We start from the raw sequence: 19,751 nt of genomic DNA, 5'->3' as shown, positions 1-19,751 counted from the left end.
ACAAGAATTAATATGTGCATGAACAGTGACCAAATCGGGGTATCCCTAGTTCGACGTGAAAATGAAAGTATCCTTACCTGGAATGGGTATGGTTGAACTCCTACGGACCTCACGAGCACGAATATGTAATTTGTTTCCTCGATCTGTGAAGGTTTGGATGGTTTTTGGGTGTGTCCGTACATAGAGGATAGGAAAGGGAGAGAGAGAGAGAGAGAAAAATCAGGACAGGGATGCAGGACAGGGGAAAGGGTGAGGGGATGTGGGAAAGTGTGTGTGGTCCAAAACTAGCCAACCAAAACTCAAAACAACCACACAACGAAACAAACATACTAGGGGCAAAATCATCATTTCACCCCTACGGTTCGAAAATCCAGAACGGGCTGTCACACTTATGACTCAAAGAATGACAAGGTCTGCCTTGAGATAATGAGGTTATAACCGAGGTGCGTCTATTGTTGGTTGAAAACTATTTACATACCCCTTTTAGGCCTTCGTTAAGCCTTGTGCCTTGGAGAATTTATGGGATGGATCTCTCTTCAGAGTACATCCTACTATAATAAAAAAAAAATTCATTGTGCAAAAAGGTTTTTAGACAACTTTTTTTAATCAATTATTAAACCCACATCCACACATAACAAATTTTTTTACAGAATTTTGGTAGCACCTATTTTCAAGGATTACATTAATCGATTTTCAATTTTAGGGACCATCTTGATGGTGTGAGTCAATTTCAGGGACTATTTATGATACAAACTCGTAAATCTTGTATAGCCCATTTATGTGCCACATCAGCACTTAACAGAAATTTTAACATAATTGTGACGGAATGACCATATTGATTTAAGACACCTATTTTCAAGGACTACATTGATTGATTTTCAATTTCTGGGACCATCTTGATGGTGAAGGTCAATTTCAGGGGCCATTTGTGATAAACACCCTAATAAGTATTATTTGAAGATGTTGAGATTTATGAAATTATGATGGCATGATCATACATATTTTTATCTACTCATCATTTATATTGGTTTCTATAGTACTTGTCCGGGCAGATTAGTTTCACGTACATGTTCACATCGCACTGTTACACTCACTATGGGTTCATTGTAGGTGTCAACCTGTACTGATTTTTATTAGGCAACTAGAACTCGTACGTGATGCACTTAAATGTAACTTCACGTGCATGTAGTACTTGAGCGCAAATTATTACACCCACTTGTTCCATGTAACTACTTTTTGCATGGACTTATGTGTCTGCATAATTGTGACAAGCATATTATTTTATATTGTTGAGATGCTGTGGTTTACCGTACATTTGAATATTTCGATTTTCATACTATTACATAGTATGATATGAGCAAAGCATATTTATACTGCTGAGCTATTGTGGTATAATATATACTAGGAAATAATTGTTTTATATGCTACTTGAATTTAATACTTATAAGTAGTATATTTTTTGAAACTTTATGGGTTTTTACGGCGAAGATTTTTGGAAACTATATGGGTTTTTACAGCGAGGGATTATTATGCTGAGAAAAAAACAAAGGTTTCATTATACTCTTATTTTTGTCCACTCACACTTTTTGTTTTGCACCCTCAAGGATTTAGTAGCTAGATTTCTGTTGCAAGCGAGGAATCTTGGGCAGCTCTGACATGCACTCCAATAATGTAGGAATTTTTAATTTTTAATTCACATACATTGTAATAAGGGTACATCCTGCTTTTTGCACTCTCGCCCTTAGTTTAAATTAGTTTTAGGCTCCGGTTTTAATTTATTCACAATTTTGCCCATCATTTTTATAACATGACTTCGTTACCTTCTAGGTGTCCGTCATACGCCTTAATTTCAATGTCCACTTAGATATCCGAATTGGGGACTTGTTCACTAAAATCTCTCCATTTGGTGACTTGTGAACCTCAACTTTGATCTTTATTTACTTCCAAGACCCAAAAAGGCCATTGTAACATCCCACATCGCCTAGGGGAGTGGATCATGTAAGCCTTATATGTATATTCCCATCTCGACCTAGCACGAGGCCTTTTGGGAGCTCACTAGCTTCGAGGCACAAGGCTTTTAGGAACTTCGAAGTTAAGCGAGTTTGCGCGAGAGCAATCTCAGGATGGGTGACCCACTGGGAAGTTCTAGTGTGAGTTCTCAGAAGGTAAACCGTGAGGGCGTGGTCGGGGCCCAAAGCAGACAATATCGTGCTACAGTGGAGTCGAGCTTGAGATATGGTGGGGGCTAGGCCGAGATGTGACAATTTGGTATCAGAGCCAATCTCTGGCCGGAAGTGTGCCGACGAGGATGTCGGGCCCCTAAGGGGGTGGATTGTAACATCCCACATCACCCAGAAGAGTGGATCCTAAGCCTTATATGTATAGTCACATCTCTACCGAGCACGAGGCCTTTTGGGAGCTCACTGGCTTCAGGTTCCATAGGAACTTCGAAGTTAAGCGAGTTCACGTGAGAGCAATCCCATGATGGGTGACCCACTGGGAAGTTCTAGTGTGAGTTCCCAAAAGCAAAACCGTGAGGGCATGGTCAGGGCCCAAAACGGACAATATTGTGCTACGGTGAAGTCGAGCCTAGGATGTGGTGGGGACCCGGGCCAGGATGTGACAGTCATGGCATCTATGCATTATGCAACTGCACCTGCATCCGCTTCTTCAATGGTCCTAATATTTCCCTTTCTTCTAACAATAATTATGGGGGTGTGATATCCACACATGTTTTACTTCTCACGCATTCTTTTAATTTTCGATCATCGGATCAGATAAATTGAAGACGATCAAATGACAAAAATTAACGAAAGATGTGTGAGAAGTAAAAAAAAAGCGTGTGAATAGCACACCCCTAATTCTAAGGCTCATTCTTTTCCGAAACTTTAATCATTAAATATAAAATAATACTAGAATCATTCGAAAAATTCATTCGTAGTTTTTGAAAAATTTACAACAAGTGATGTAAACTTAAAGTAAATTTCAAAATAGAGTGACAATATTAAACTCCCTTAAAAAACGGTCACACTTGCATCACACTTGCATTTCTTGTTTAATATTCTTACTTATTAAAAAAGAATTGTTTTTTTTTTTTAAAAGGCGATAGAATCTACATTAAAGGGGTAGAAGAGTGGACTAAGCCTAGCAATAGGTTATAAATAATGTGGTTCGAATTTGCTACCTAAGACCTATCACTTATATGTGAAGAGAAATATAAGTGACAAAAGAAATTGTTTCTCACATTGTTGTATTTTTTTGTCAATAATCCCCTCTACTCATCGAATTCTTTATTAAGAAGTCGTCAATTTGAAGTTGTGATTTCTTTCAAGATTAAGAAGCTAACAAGTTGGCTTTTTCATTGTATTGATCAAATTAAAGATAAAACTAGAAATGATTACAAATTTTTTTTAAATAAAATAAGAAACTCATATACTAAGACGCTCAGAACTATAATTTTAGTATTATGATATGACTATGAGTTGAATTGATTGTTTTTCTACAAGGAGTAATGCTAAGTAAATCAAATTTTTTAAATCAAATTTGCAAACTAAATGATGTGGTTGTAGATGATTGAATTATTAATTAAGTGTCAATTAGTGTGTTTTTTTTTTTTTTATTGGTGACACATCATTTGGTTTAAAAATTTTGATTTCCCTAGCATTACTCTTCTACAAGATATATCAAAGAAATGTGATTTGAAATTGGAATCTCAAGTACAAATGAAAATTGTATAAGTCTCTTTCTGTTGTAGAACAGTGGATGTCCACTCAAAGAATTAAATAATGGACCCTTCCATTGTTTGCCAAAGCTTGCCTCATACAACTCCTATTTTCTATATAAATACAAACTCCACACAACATCAAAAAATATAAGTTCACAGAAGAGGAAGAGAGAAAAGAGAGGAAGAGGAGAGGAGATAACAGAGAGAGTTATTTTGTACTCCTAGTATTCCACTGCACACACCGTCGATTTTACAACACTTTATCAGCACGAGAAACTCTCATGTTAGTGGAAAGCACAACGCCATAAATCTGATGAAGCACTATCTACCTCTCACCTCCATCAGCTAAAATCTCACAGAATAAAAGTTATGTCAATTTTCTGTCTCTCCAACCGCGCCAGAAATGCCCCACCAAATTCCGGTGAGAATTGAAATTTACAACGACCTGCATTCGTCAAGAGATGAGAAAACTCATACTTGACAACTGGTTTCCAGAGATCCAGAAGAATCTCATCAAACTTAGAAACCTAGATCACGTTGTTTTCAACGGATCTCGAGGACTCCTATGAATCCTCAGTTGTCTGAGATGGTGATGGCAGGACTGACTCCACACAGGCCTCCCTCTCTTGTGCCTCCATCAACCTCGATGTCATCTATGTCTTTGTATGGAGGTTCTTGCTTCGCGATACCATATTCTCTGGGTCATGCAAGAACAAAGCCAGTCTTTGGTAGCCTTTTAATTAAATTGAACTTGGGCGACCTCCACAACAACCCTACTAGCCCTGGGATCAAGACTGGCAGAGACAGAGAAGGAAGGAAAAAAAAAAAAAGGGGGGGGGGATTATGGAATAGTGAGGCACCATGTAAAAAAAAAAAAGGAAAAAAATATATGGAAAATGTGTGGTTTTGGTTGCACCCTAAGAAAAATATGATAATAATAATATAAAGGAATTTGAATGGTGCATGGCACCATTTGGTAAAAATAAAATAAAAAAAAATTGGAAAAGGGTGCCGACTAAAGAAGAAAAATAAAAACAAATATAAAGGCTTCTGATGGTGCACGGCACCATGTGGAAAGAAATATATATATATATATATATATATATATATTTATTTATTTATTTCATGTTATTGTTATTTATGTGAATGGTGTTACTTTAAAACCCTTTCACAAGTTCTATTTACTTTAAAGTAATTTATTTATTATGGATGGTTTTACCGCTTACTGCTTTAATTTTTTATTTATGTAAATGGTGCTGAATTAAAGCCTTTGTCACAAGTTCTATTTACTTTAAAGCAATTTATTTATTATGGATGGTTTTACCGCGTACTGCTTTAAGTTTTGATTTATGTAAATGGTGCTGAATTAAAGCCCTTGTCACAAGCTTTATTTACTTAAATGCAATTTATCTACTATGGCTGGAATTACCGCCTATTGCTTCAATTTATTTATTGTACTTATCTTTTGTTACGATGAGTATATATAGGACTTGAAGTTCCTTGATCAGATCAGAACCTGCAGTTTCTTGATCCTCATCATGTTGGACCTGAAGTTTCACCATGCGAAAGGATCGGGCATGAAGTCCTTTGATCTTTAAGATCAGGACATGAAGTTCCTTGATGAGTACCATAAGTTTGAAGTGTCGTAGGGCCTCAACTTAACTGTAATAAAGGCCAAAAGAGTCTCAGTCTACACCAGAAGTTCCTTATATCCATACTCAAAATGGTTTAGCAGAAGTATTTATTAAGTGGATGAAATTGATTACCCGCGCTCTGCTTATGAAAATGAAATTGTCAAGTTTCTACATAGGGACATGTCATTTTACATGATGCAATATTAATTAGGTTGAGACCTGTTGCTAACCATCAATACTTTTCAGTACAACTCGTGTTTGTGCACAAGCCAAACATTACACATTTACGAGTCTTTGGTTGTGTTATCTGTGTGCCTATTGCACTGCCACAATATACTAAAATGGGGCATCATCACAAACTAGGAATTTATGTTAGATTTGATTCATTATCTATCATTCAATATTTCAAACCCTTGACTGGGGATATGTTTATTGCGTGGTTTGTGGACTATCATTTTGATAAGACAATTTTCTCGCCGTTAGAGAGAGAAAATAACACCATTCCAGAAGAACAATGAGAAAATATCGTTCCAGAAGAATGATGAGAAAATATCGTTCCAGAAGAACGAAGAGAATTTGTCTTATTTTGATTCACGAAGCAATCAATATGAAAATGAAGTAAGAATAATTGAATGATGTGTCAATCAAATGCCAGATGCTTTTAATGATGCAACGAAATGACTGAAATCATATATACTTGCTTCAAATGTGCCTACAAGAATTGATGTCCCTATTAAACAATATAATGAGGCAGCAAATGATTTATCTATTGCATACCTGAAGCGTAACATACCCTTAAACTCAAAAGGTTCAGTTATTCGAAAGAAGAAGAATATGACACTACTGAGCTATTGCATTCTTGAAGCATAACTGTTTCATGACAATCACCGCATGGATACACGTCCCAGAAAGGACAATCCACGGATATGGGAATGTTGGTGTCTCGTGCATGAAGCATGGTAGAAATATAGGTTCCAATGACTCAACTCCCAGGAGTGAAGATTACAATCTAAGCTCTATAACGCTCAACAAGAGGTTATGATTTGCATTCTCTAAAATTATGACTATCCTGCAAGAGATAGTGTAATGCCTTTGAAGAGGCAATGGATATCCAAAAGAAATGAAAAGTTTTTATGCATGCGCATGCACTTGAGAATATGGGACCACAGATTGATAATAACCAATGGTAATTTTGGTTTTTACAAGTAGCTACTAAATTCATCAATGAGCTGTGTTGATATTGAGTCTCATTCTTTTCGGTCGACGAAAGGAAAGATTATTGACCAAAAAATGGAGAAAGGCAATTCCATTACAATTTTGTAAGAACGTAAAAAAATGAACCTATATACATGTATATAATACAAATGGCCAAAAGATGTTGTATTATAACCAAAAGATTTTGAACCAAGGAGGTTACATATGGGCATTTGTAATATAGTGAAATACAGTCGCATGATATGACACAAGTTACTCAGTGATGCCTGAAATTATACTCTTGTAAACAAGTTCATATGAATGGAGAATTATATACAAAGGGTTATATGTCGCCCACATCATATCTCAACAAGTAAATCCCTCAAGTATACATGGAAGCAAGTTGTTCTGTATAAAATTCAAAGGAAAACGTGTCATAAAGTGTAGAAAATCCCTAAAGGATTCAAATTGCATGAAGAAAGCCCTGTAGGGGTAAAGCATAAAATATGTACTTAATACCAATAGATAGTATAAATTGCCTTAGTGAGTACTGTCACATCCCGAGCTCGACTCCACTGTAGCACGATATTGTCCGTTTTGGGCCCCGACCATGCCCTCACGATTTTATTTCTGGGAACTTACACGAGAACTTCCCAATGGATCACCCATCCTAAGATTGCTCTCGCGCAAACTCGCTTAACTTCGGAGTTCCGATATAACCCGAAGCCAGTAAGCTCCCAAAAGGCCTCGTGCTAGGTAGAGATGAGAATATACATATAAGGTTTACAGGATCCACTCCCCTGGACGATGTGGGATGTTACAAGTACTATCACTATGATATTGTTGCAACATACTAAAATCTCTTGCAAGAGTCGATGACATTAGATTGGGACTCTTGAAGAGTCTAGAAAGATTATAAAGTGTTGAAAGGAATATTGTCTTGAACTGCAAATCGAGCAATATGCCAAAACGAATATTATCTATGATGTTTATGATATTAAAGAATCATATGGATTGAAGATTATGAGTTGAATACTCAGATGATGTATGCACTAAGAATGATCATTTATCTTCGTGAAGGTAAAGATAAATTGATATTTGGTCCAGAAGTACCATATCTTAGTGAAGTATATGCTTTATTGTATTTGGCACAATACATTGAATGAAATAAAGCTTATCCATTGATATCTCTGAGAAATTACAGGTATGTGCATACACATGAGTTAAAACAAACAAACAAGATGGAGCCTTCATAAAGGTTGCTCATGTGAAGCCTCAGTACTCGGCAGTACCCCAGAAGAAGAAGGCACTGAAGATTGATCATGCGACCCTCCAGTACTTGGTGAAAGACCAAGAGGGGAAGGCATCAGTTACTTTACTTTCAGAATCTAGCAACAAACCTCTGGTGATCACTTTAAATCCGACTTTCGGATTCTTGCAACTGGTCAAGTAATTATTGCACCTCGGCCATCAAGGATTCAAATTGGTAAGTTTGAGCAATTAGGCGTTAGCCCATATTAGAAACAGAGCCAACACACTGAACGTTAAGAGCCAAAGAGTCTTGAACGGCCGACTAATCAGACCGTTTTGAAATGATTCTATTATCCTTTGGAGTGAGAAGATTCCTAGTTACCACTGTAACGGTTATGTTATTCCTCATCACAGAGTCTCCAGCTGTAAGAGGGCCATTAGAAGATGAGAAAGATGGGTGCCATATATTATCCTGACGCGACTCGTCGGTATCCCTCCCGAGACTCAAATCTAAACAAAGGTTAGATGAGCAAGCCATTTTTAGAAATGATGAAGGAAAAATAAGGTCAGATAAAATCTCAAAAGTGCAAGGGAAAAATTCTACATGCAGCAATTTTCCGAGCATACATTTTGAGCACAATTGATGCCTCTATAAAAAGAAGAGGCAACAGAGCCACTTGTTCGAAGTTCAAAAAAGCACCGTTCTCCGAATTTCAAAAACCGGATTTCCTGGATCAAAGTTCATTAACATTTCTCAGACGCAATCTCAGCTTTTTAGATATCATGTGCAACTTTGTCAAAGATTTCTGACAAAGTTGAAAATGCGTAAATCTTACTATTCTAATTACACCACAGTTGCTGACAAGAGTAAAAGTACAACACCACTACTTGCTATTGGGAAATCTCTATATATGTCGACCTCCGTCTCCATAACAAGGCAGACTTGTAAGAATTCCTAACTTTTCCTCATCTTCGAGAATGTATCTTCAACAAAGCATCTCGAAATACTCAGTTTTATTCCTCTCTGAGAATACCTCTTCAAACAAGTCACACCATAGCAAGAGTATCTCATATCATCAGGGACGAAAGCAAAAGTATCTCATATCATGCAATCTTCCTGTCATTTCCCTTGTCCTTGTTCTCACCTGCAGGATAAGGAGAAAGAGAGCAATCAGTCGCCATATGGAATCAATCTCCCGATCTAGAACTGATTGCCCAGAATCTTTGCATGGTTGCTTACCTTGCATTGCTCTCGAGTACTCATTTTCAATTGTTGATATGATGTTGGCTATTTACACTGAAGCAGCCAAGCATGATGAGTTGATGAGAAGTGATGTTCTGAAGGACCATTCAAATGCAAAGGTTGATTTGCACTCCTGCATTAGGGGACAAATACTGCAAGAGAAGATGTCACACTTGCATATGGGAAAACTAGGGAAAATACCACTTCTGCGAGGGGAACATATAAGGCAAGTGAAAATGATACATTGAAGCATGTGGAGACAAGCACAATAAAACACGTGTCGATTCATCTCCGACGGAGCCGAATATCACTTGTTACGTGGAGCTGCTCGTGGTCCCATTTCATTCGAGAACAAGTCCCAAGGCCCTTAAAGAAATCACACGTCTGATTCAAGATCAAGTGTCCACCACCCTTGAATCAAATTTAGCTCCAAATAAATGAAGTAAATTTAGACATTTGGATAAAGTCTAGCAGAAGGCCCTTCATCCCAACTCAAGAACAAGCATTTGGAAAGTCAACAAGCGCAACATATATGGTACTACTCATCAGGGGGAGCATTCAAAAACAGATCAAGATTTTAACGAGTCAATCAAAGACTTATGGCCATTCAAGGGGGAGCGTTGTAGAACAAGGGATGTCAACTCAAAGAATTAAATAATGGGCCCTTCCACTGTTTGCCGAAGCTTGCCACATATGACTCCTATTTTCTATATAAATACAAACTCCACACAACATCAAAAAATATAAGTTCACAAAAGAGGAAGAGAGAAAAGAGAGGAAGAGGAGATGAGATAACAGAGAGTTATTTTGTACTCCTATTCTTCTAAATTATAATGAAGGCATCACTGCTGCTCCGAGGACATACTCCAGTCATACCAGCTGTAGAGGAACCTTGTAAATTTTGTATCTTATTTTATTTATTCCACTGTACACACCGTCAATTTTACAACACTTTCAAATTTAATACATTGTTTGAAGTCCCAATTTTGTTTTTTCAACAAGGAAAGCCCCCAAATGCAAACAAAACCAACCTCTTCCCGCAGTTCGAATCATCAAATCCAATCTCCGCCCTTTATTTGCTGCTTCGTCAAAACTCTCACCATCCGAAGTTACATTACCCTCCGAAAAAAAAAAACAAAAAATACTCGGATCCTAGCCGTCCACTCCATTGACTGGTAGCACAATGTTTAATCTCCATCCTTGAAAACTTACCAACAAACACTTGTCACATAAGCCGCAAAGAGGAAAAAAAAAAAAAGCCGCAAACCAGACGGTCCAAGCCATTTGATCTGGAAGCCATTGAAGCCCCCGCGAGAGCACGATAACGCAAAAACGGAGCAAAACCCACGTCTCTCCTATCGATTTCGAACCCAGAAGAACCAAAAAGTTGAAGCATTCCAAACCCTAGGAGGGGTCATGATCGTATGCTCCCAGGCATATTCTAATCGACAACGACGACACCATGATTAGTACGGCCAACGGTATGATGCAAACGGCGTCGTCTAGCAACGCTCAGTCGCCGGGTCTCAAGACCTATTTCAAAACCCCTGAGGGAAAGTACAAGCTTCAGTACGAGAAGACGCATCCTTCGGGGCTCCTTCACTACCCCCATGGCAAAACCGTCACTCAGGTGCACTGAATTTTCCGCCATTAATTTCTTTCGTTGCCCTTATTGGGAATTTTTCCTTTTCGAGTAGCAATTTTTGGGGTTTTTTTTTGTAAAGCTGTGGCCTTTTCTGTTTTTGGTAATGGCGATTGTTTAGGGGTTTTATCAATATTTATGACTCATGTGCTAGAAAATTGAAGATTGGAATTTAATTTTCTGGGATTTGTTTGGAGTGTGTAATTTTTTAGGTTAATTGTTGAAAGAAATGTTAATGCTGGAAATATGAGGTGCTTCAAGACCCAGTATTCGAACTAATTAATCCTACTTTGACATTTTCGTAAAGTTTAATTTTTTTTAGTGCAGTTTTGGATGAATTCAACTAACTTATACCTGTAAATAGTTTATAGTTCAGTTCAGTTACTCTGCAAGTATTTTCTTCATTTCCGATTCGTGATATGTAAGTTAAAAGCTTTCTGGGTTGTTGATTATCAGGCAACATTGGCAAATCTTAAGGATAAACCTGCTCCATCAACCCCGACCACGCCATCTTCAAGCTTCAGCACTGGAGGTGGCGTACGTTCAGCTGCAGCAAGGTTGTTGGGTGGTGGTAATGGGACCCGGGCGCTTAGCTTTGTTGCAGGGAATGGAGGAGGTAAGAGTGTCAGTGCGAGTAGTAGAGTTGGGTCTTTGGTGGCTTCCAGTTCGAGTACTTCGACTTCTACTTCGAATTTTGATGGGAAAGGGAATTATTTGATCTTCAATGTGGGGGATGCGATCTTCATCAGTGATTTGAATTCTCAAGACAAGGTATTTTAGGATTTTCTTTTGTAGGTTTAGGAGTTGCTTTTGTAGATTAGGAGCTGGGATTGGTTTATGATTGGTTTCTTGTGCATGTAGGATCCAATAAAGTCTATACATTTCAGTAATTCAAACCCTGTCTGCCATGCATTTGATCAAGATGCGAAGGATGGTCATGATTTGATTATTGGGTTGAGTTGCGGTGATGGTACAAATGTTTGCTTGCATTTGAAATCACAATCTTTTTAAGGGTTGTGATATCCACACACCCCATTTTACTTCTCACACACCTTTTTAATTTTCGGCCGTCGGATCGGTTGAATTGAAGAAGATCAACTGATAGAAATTATCAAGGGGTGTGTGAGAAGTAAAATGGGGTGGGTGTGTCTTTTAATTTTATTTTGTATGAAGTTAAAATATTTTGAATGGTTGTATGTTTATTTTTGTAGTCTACTCACTGTCACTGAGACAGCAATTGCAGGATGTTGGAAAGAAGCTTGTAGGTGCTCAGCATTATAACAAAGATGGCTCTGTTAGTAACAGGTAAGAATAGGATTGTCTCATATTTTTACTCATTTTTAGCTTATATTTTTCAAAGACAGCTTGAAACTAGAAGTAGATTAAATCATTAAATGCTTTCTTTATAGGAGGTTCGAAAGTAATGGTTGTTTTTGTAATGTTGAATGGCTTAGAACAAGCTGAAGAACTACTCTACAATTTGTTCATTGATGCAGTATGGGTTGGTATATTTGAATTTTTAAGTTGGCTTCTGTAGAGTTTAGAAGGTAGCTTAACGATCGAAAAAGGAAAATAGAACACTCTAAGTGGCTGTGGATCTTAGTCTATTTCTGGTTTAGGCTTCACATTGACCAGTATAATTTTCTCTCTACACATGGCTGGAAGTTGGTGCGTACTGTCTTGTTTCATCACTCTTGCAAGGACTGATTCTTGTTCTCTCACACCGGCCATTTTCAGTAGTCCAATGTAGAGTCTGGATCTTTTGGTTTCAAGAATGTTTTAGTAGATGCTTGGCTGAGGCCGTTTTGATGCCTTATTGTAAATTTTGGATCTTTCGTTTATAAAATATTAGCTAACATCCCCGTATCCTATGATTTGGGTCTAACTGAACTGGTGAATTTAGTCCCTGTAACTTGGACTATGATGCATTTATACTGATTTTTTGCTTGTGTGTCATTTCCTCAATGGGTATCATTTGAGAGCATGGTGACTCTTTGATTTTTTTTTTTTTTTTTTTTGGACACTTTTGTGGAGTAGCTTGATTAATACCTGTTTTCAACAGCCGTTGTACTAGTATTGCATGGGTTCCTGGTGGTGACGGTGCTTTTGTTGTCGCTTATGCCGATGGGAATCTGTATGTATATGAAAAGGCAAGCCTCTATTATCGGAAAAATACTTTTCGCTAACTTTACTTTTTTTTTCCATGTATATTAGGTAATTTGATTTGATTTTTATTTATCTTTATTTCTTTCTAGAGCAAAGATGGGGCAGGCGATTCCTCATTCCCTGTTATCAAAGATCCAGCTCAATTTTCAGTTTCGCATGCACGTTATAATAAGGTATTGAGTTGTGTTCCCCATGTTCCTATTTCTTCTAAAAGTGGCTGTGAAAGTTTTTCTATAATTTAGATAAGGCTCAACATGCAGCTGCTATGTCAATATGGTGAATTTAAGACTTCTGACAGTTAATAGACACCATGTTGACCTTTTGATAACAAAGTTTGTATCATATTCTGAGATATAAATTTTTTTGGGTGCTGTAGTTTGGTTATTAATTGACAGTGTAGATTCCTAGTCTACTACAGGCACTGTTGGAGACTAGTGAAACTCGGTCTTCATTTGCTAGGCTACTTTAACCTACAATGTTCTCAAATGTTAAGTTGTCCAAACAAAATCTATCGGTTAATTAAGTTCTGTTTGAGATCTTACAGGTAAGTTCTGTTTGAGATCTTACAGGTTCATGTCCATTGTACTGGAATATAATTGTGGTTATTTACCGAAGGCTGCGTTGCATCAACATATGACTGATAAACGTCAGATAGTTATAAGGGGGAAACGTATATCTGAAAAGCGGAATTTCTATTTCCTTTTCCAACTACCATTTTCCTGCTGACTTCCTGTTATGTGTGTGCAGAGTAACCCAACTGCCAGATGGCATATCTGCCAAGGTTCAGTAAATAGTATTGCTTTCTCGACTGATGGGTCCTATTTAGCGACTGTTGGAAGAGATGGTATAATGTCATTGTTTGCACCGTGCAATTGCTCTTTTTTTCCCCTGGTTCAAGGATCCTTTTATGCATTAGGTTAAATATGAGCTAAATTTAATTACTGAATGCAGGTTATCTACGTGTTTTTGACTACTCAAAACAGCAACTTATATGTGGTGGCAAAAGTTACTATGGGGCCCTTTTATGTTGCACTTGGAGGTGTGCATCTTTACTGGTTTTCTATTGAAGCTTGCTGCTAGTTTTTATAATATTGTTCTGATCTTGTAAATGACCAGTGAATTTTGAACTTCTTTTTTATTTGGCCTTTTTTGCATAAAGATATTATTATACTTTTGAGAGGATAGTATGATTGATTGAAATTGGAACAGTATGGATGGAAAATACATACTGACAGGAGGTGAAGATGATCTAGTTCAAGTTTGGAGCATGGAAGATCGGAAAGTTGTAGCATGGGGAGAGGGGCACAACTCTTGGGTTAGCGTTTTTTTTTTTTTTTTTTTTTTTTTAAATAGCATTGCGCTTGTTATATTACCTGATTGTGACTTGTTTACTAAGTTCTTACTGGATGATGTTGGCAGGTTAGTGGAGTGGCGTTTGATTCGTATTGGTCGTCACCAAATTCAGATGGTATGGGGGAGACTGTCATGTACCGGTTTGGCTCTGTCGGTCAGGTATCAGAAAAATAATTGTTGGATGCGTCAAAATTTGTGTATTTACATAATCAAATATCTCATGTAAAAAAAATGCCGTAGTTTGATTAGTTGTAATCCTTTTCTGTAAACTTTTATAGGTCACTGCCTTTCTCATCGTCCTAAAACTCAAGATACAAGGCTTAAGTTTATTTGAAAAGAAAGATAGTCTGAGCTGAAAATGAATTTGTGAGAATTGATGATCTTTGATTAATCTTGTTAGTTTTTCAGCTTACACTTTTCGTTTGAGCACAGGACACACAGTTGCTTCTGTGGGACCTGGAAATGGATGAGATTGTGGTGCCATTGCGGCGATGTCCTCCTGGCGGCTCCCCCACATATAGTGCTGGAAGCCAGTCATCTCATTGGGACAATGCACTTCCAGTAGGTACTCTGCAGCCTGCTCCAAGCTTGCGAGATGTTCCAAAATTATCACCGCTGGTTGCTCACCGGGTACACACTGAACCCCTCTCTGGCGTGATGTTTACCCAAGAATCCGTTCTTACTGTCTGCCGAGACGGGCATATAAAAGTTTGGGTGAGACCTGGGGTTTCAGAAACCCAATCAAACAACTTGTCCGAATTAAGTACCAGCTCGAAGGAAAAGCCTTTGTCCTCAGTCAAGGTTGGCAGTTCGGGTTACAAGCAATGACCAGACTGTCGTCAGACAAGGCAACACAAGTTTCTCTTTTTTTTTTTCTTTTTTTCTTTTTTCGATAATTTTTCCCATCGAGTTACAGTTTTTACCTATTTTCCTGTGTAGCAATTTTTCTCTTCTTGTCCAGTTGGTTTTGCAGACAAAAAAGCACTTTCGTGAGCATAATCTGATTGGCGTTGCGATGCGACCAACTGTTTCTATTGTATAGACAAAAATGTCATTGAAGGCAGTAAGAGGTTGGGAGGGAGAAAACCCCCATTTGTAATTACGAAGCGGCTTTTTGCTAGAATATATTTGCTGACCTACACGAATTATACGATGTTTGCTCCCTTGAAATATGTTTCATCTCATCAGTGCAACGGAGCGAAAGTCTACTTTTCAGCACGTAATGCATTCTTAAAGTCTACGAAGAACAGAGCAAGACGTTCTGATAATTTTTTCGCAAAACCATAACGAAGGATGAGCCGAACAATGTGGCTCTCAAGGCCAAACTATATGTACAAACAGTTTATGTACAACGCTTAACATGTGCTATATTTCGTATCAGTTTACAGCCAGACTTTCCTTTAGTACGCCGCGGTGGCATTCGTGCATGCTAAGGTAGAGAAGTCAGCTGCCATGAGTAACTTCTGCTCGTTCGAGTTCATTTTCCCGCTGTTGGGGATCCGTCTGTGTATGTCGTGTATTCTGGGGTGATTGATTCGGCTGCGCCACCTCCTGAGAACCACGCTGTCGATTTGACTCCTGAGAACGCCATCTTTCCCTCCATCCCAAAGCCTCGACAATAATAGAATTTCCACACATTGTAACTCCAAATCCTGCAAAGGTGGCGAGGAGAAGAGCCAGAACTGCCTGGATGTGAATCTGTGGACCGAACAAGAAAATTTAAGACATTGTTACCAACAAGGGGAACAAGCATATTCAAGAAGCGCATTCGCACGTCCCTCACTATTTTGATCGGCGTTTTTTTGTTCTAAGCATTTGTAGCCAAAATTTTGAAAAACCCTACCCGCTACTTGATTACAGGAGTAACTCTTACCAATGAATAAAGTAGATGTGACGCGAGAACCACCAGTACGAACTGAATAGTTGCATAAATCCAGACATATCTTCTTCTCACTGAGCACAAATTTCTCAGTCAGTAAAACAGAACGATCATTGAATTCTATTTTTTATACTGGAAGCAAAATCACTGAATCCATGCAACGCAAACTATTGCATGACAAAGTATTTCAAAGTTAGCTTACCCATCGTGCTCGATGTCATGGATGCCAGAAGACCCAAAATGCAGGAAAAAGGAAGAGAAAGAGCAATTGCACCCGATCCCATTTTCCCCACCTGTCCATGTGATTTAATTAGAATTTGAAAGGCTAAGAAAGAAAAGCATAACGAAGTTGAATGACGTACCAGAAGCTGCTCAAGAAAACAGAAGTAAGCAAGCATGCTGACTATGACAAGGATGGGAACATCCTGCCAAACCCTGACAAAATTTGCATGCATTATTAGTTATACCATCCTAGGAGGTGGTATCGAACACAATAAAGACACAGCAAGTGCAGAAATTTCTGCTCCCGAGCATTGCAACAGTTGAAAATTGTCACTTGCCTATATTGAGTAGCCTCAGCCTGCTGTGCTCTACTTGCTCGAAAATTAACGGCCTGAAAATTTTGAATTCGTAGAAGGGTGACCGGTAGGTTCTGAACCTCTTCTCCGCACACATCACATTTTTTATTACCTTTAATGCTGAACCATTTTACAGCACATTCTTGGTGGGCAAGAGCAAGGTCGCCTTTACATCTGCATTCCATCTTGAGGGTGTCAGCGTCTTCACCCAGCTCAACTAAGCAAATTCGACAAACAGCTTCTTCTTCAGCAATATCTTCACCACGATCATTGCTTCCACCTGAACCGCAAGACTAAGATAAGCCATAGGTTGGTTATCACAAGTTACAAAAGCAGGATCAAAGGTAGTTACAATCTGAAAACACGGACAATTGGTATATCATGGCACTCAGGTGCATTTGTAAAGGAATAGGAATGGTTTTTGTCGATATGGACAGAGACAATTAGAAGCAGGACTTACCAGTGTCATTTACAGGGGATGTGCTTGATGTTGTCGTGACAGTCCCTTCAGCCACTCGTGGCGTGGTTGGAATTACACGAATGACACTGCCTATACATATACTTCCATCTTTATTAATTGCAGGGACTGAAAGTGAACGGTGAATAGGTTGTTGGGCCTCTGCTTTCTGCAAAGCAGAGAATCATGTAAACATATCTGTGAGGGCTAATTGAGACAAAATAACCATGCTAGAAATACTCGTTCCTTATAAAATGCGTGCAACAAGTAGACGCACTCAGATGCCATCTCAGGATGCAGAGCTCAAGGCTTAAAGTGCTGATCTGATGAAAGTTCTAAGAAAAGCACCTTATGGAAGTAATTTTAAAAGAAACAAACTTTTGGAACATCATAAAATGAAAGGGTATTGCAACCCACTGTAGGAACTCAACTTGATAGAGGAAAGAATAGGAACCAATGTTTAGCCTCCGCTAAAAAAAATTCTTTGTGGTGCACCGATGGACAACTTAAGCTGCTAATCGATTGTGATTAACACCCACTTCATTTATTCTCTAAGTCATCAAGAGAAGGCGAAAAGGTTGTCTTTTGGTCCCATTGATATTTTCAGTGGAAGCAGTACAAGAAATTAAGGGGGAAAGTCAGGGAACCCATCACAAGGGCGGTGCACCACCACTAGAACATACGATGTTGAGGAAACCGACTATAAACATACCTTAGTTTTCTTCTAACAGAAAACTGTCGAAGATTAGCAAGCAAGCAGAATTGCCAAAATATAGGAAAACTTACACAGATTCAATAAATTTATACATATGAAAAGCATGAGACTTCAAATTCTATTTACGATTCTTTGTTATTATAAAATTTCCATAAATTATGGTCAACTTGAATTCTTCTCAACAAAACGGTACTCACCAGATCAGTTGTGTTCCTGCCATGCATAGACTCTGGATTTGAGTGAGCAGTTGGAGTTACAGGCAAGGATGATGTATTTTTCGTTCTGGGAGTTAAAAGCTTTGTAAGGGACCAGGCCCTTGGAATTGTAGGCTTCTCACGTGTCCCTGCAGGTAAGCCTCCTAGTGCTAAAGCGGCGGCCTTCTGAATCTCCGAAGTAGTGTTCCGATGTTTGAAACTTAGTTTTGGAAGGAGGCTTCTTTTTGTGGTTGATTTAGTTTTTGATGATGAGGGACCTGGGGAACCACTAATCTTGGCTACAATGGGGCTGGGTAATGGGGAGAAGTCTACTCTTTTGGGAGTGGGACTCGGCGTTGGGGGCATGTTTATGCTTACAAAATCTTCTTTGGCATCCTCAAGAGTTCTTGGAGGTATCTGTAACACAAGGTTCTGTTGTCTCCATGGATGGTCAGGAGGAGCTTCTTCAATTATCTCAGTGGAATCTCCACCCTGTGAGAGAATAACAAAAGAAAGATTATTCAGGATCAGAAAAATATGCATTCTAAACACACTGTCTTTACCGGATCAACTACTAGTTATACAACAATCTCAGACAATCATGTCTATGATGCACAACAAGATGAGAAATGAATAGCGAAGAACTCGCACGAGTCAATATATCTTCTCTGGCATAGATGTCAGAAATTACAATAGAGCAAAAGCATATGAATTGTTCTTCGTTAAGAACATCATGAAAACACGGAATTTTGAAAACAAACAGAAAGGCAAGTTCTTTTTACCCAAAAAATTAAGAAAAACACACAGAAATATAACACGAAAACAATAACAGTGTAAACCCTGACTAGTTCTAAAAGGATTTGGATGCTTACAACTTGAATTTCATAGTTATACAGATACCAACTTAAGATTGAAAGTACAATAATCGGCAGTTTAATCATGCATTAACCCAGTTTAAGTAAAAAAGAACAAGAAATTAAGGAAGAAAACTCATACGAACTTAGAAATTTCACAATTCACAAACAAATATCTGATAAAGTCTTAAACGGATTGAAGCAACAAGTGGGGAAAACGGAAAGCAGGAAACAAATATATAAGAACAATCCACCAAAGAATTTTCAAAAAAAAATGGGGTACCATGTGGGCTGAAGGCTCAGCTTCGTTGGTGAAAATGTTGCCACCATTTTTAACGATGCTTTCATCTTCAGTCGCCATAGCTCAAAAGCTACTGCTACAGGTTCTGCAAAAAACACTAAAACCCAGTGGAGGGAAGGGGCAGAGGAGCTGAAAAAAGCAGAGAGAGAGGCAGCTGAGAGTCTCTCTCCTCAGACTGAGTCTCAAGCAATTCAAGGGCCCGCAGTTCCTGCAAGGGAGGGGGATAGGAAGGCTCGTTCGGCGTCGTCAAGCATTAAAAGGGTTTTAGCGTTTTGGCATGTTATGGCTTTGCAAGTTTGCGGTGACAAATTTGGACAATCCTTTGCATTCCCGTTATGGAAATGGAATGGGTCATTTTGATTCATATCCCTAATTAACTTAATTGTTAGACTAAAATCTTATTTGTTTAAATATTTTGATCGAGGTTCTTAGCTTCATTTAAGATATTTAATTCATGCATAAAATTCATGCATTTATGCATTTAAGGTCCCACAGATTATGAAATTTAAACAAATTCAAATAATATTTTTAAATATAATAAATACTTAAAAATCAAATTTAGAGTA

The 19,751-nt window shown here is 38.2% G+C and overlaps 2 protein-coding genes across 2 annotated transcripts; one reads left to right on the top strand and one right to left on the bottom strand.

The window, feature by feature from the left end:
* The first annotated feature begins 10,092 nt into the window (after positions 1-10,092).
* On the top strand, positions 10,093-15,377 carry LOC137722522 (uncharacterized). The gene is made up of 11 exons (XM_068461544.2): positions 10,093-10,676; positions 11,145-11,459; positions 11,550-11,658; positions 11,900-11,993; positions 12,751-12,838; positions 12,944-13,027; positions 13,602-13,698; positions 13,806-13,893; positions 14,064-14,169; positions 14,274-14,366; positions 14,640-15,377. Exons 1-11 carry the CDS (start codon positions 10,509-10,511, stop codon positions 15,033-15,035), a joined length of 1,638 nt encoding a protein of 545 aa, XP_068317645.2. The 5' UTR covers positions 10,093-10,508; the 3' UTR covers positions 15,036-15,377.
* A 95-nt stretch (positions 15,378-15,472) lies between these two features.
* On the bottom strand, positions 15,473-19,522 carry LOC137723591 (uncharacterized). The gene is made up of 8 exons (XM_088692541.1): positions 19,168-19,522; positions 18,034-18,522; positions 17,125-17,290; positions 16,647-16,944; positions 16,449-16,521; positions 16,289-16,379; positions 16,081-16,160; positions 15,473-15,905 (listed from the first exon to the last, which is right to left on the bottom strand). The coding sequence occupies exons 1-8, from the start codon at positions 19,243-19,245 to the stop codon at positions 15,651-15,653; spliced, it is 1,530 nt and encodes a 509-aa protein (XP_088548667.1). The 5' UTR covers positions 19,246-19,522; the 3' UTR covers positions 15,473-15,650.
* Positions 19,523-19,751: the final 229 nt, after the last annotated feature.

Source organism: Pyrus communis, chromosome 4 (assembly GCF_041283825.1).
Source record: "Pyrus communis isolate YQ-2024b chromosome 4, ASM4128382v1, whole genome shotgun sequence".
Lineage (NCBI taxonomy): Eukaryota > Viridiplantae > Streptophyta > Magnoliopsida > Rosales > Rosaceae > Pyrus > Pyrus communis.
This window is presented reverse-complemented; position numbering and strand designations above follow the sequence as displayed.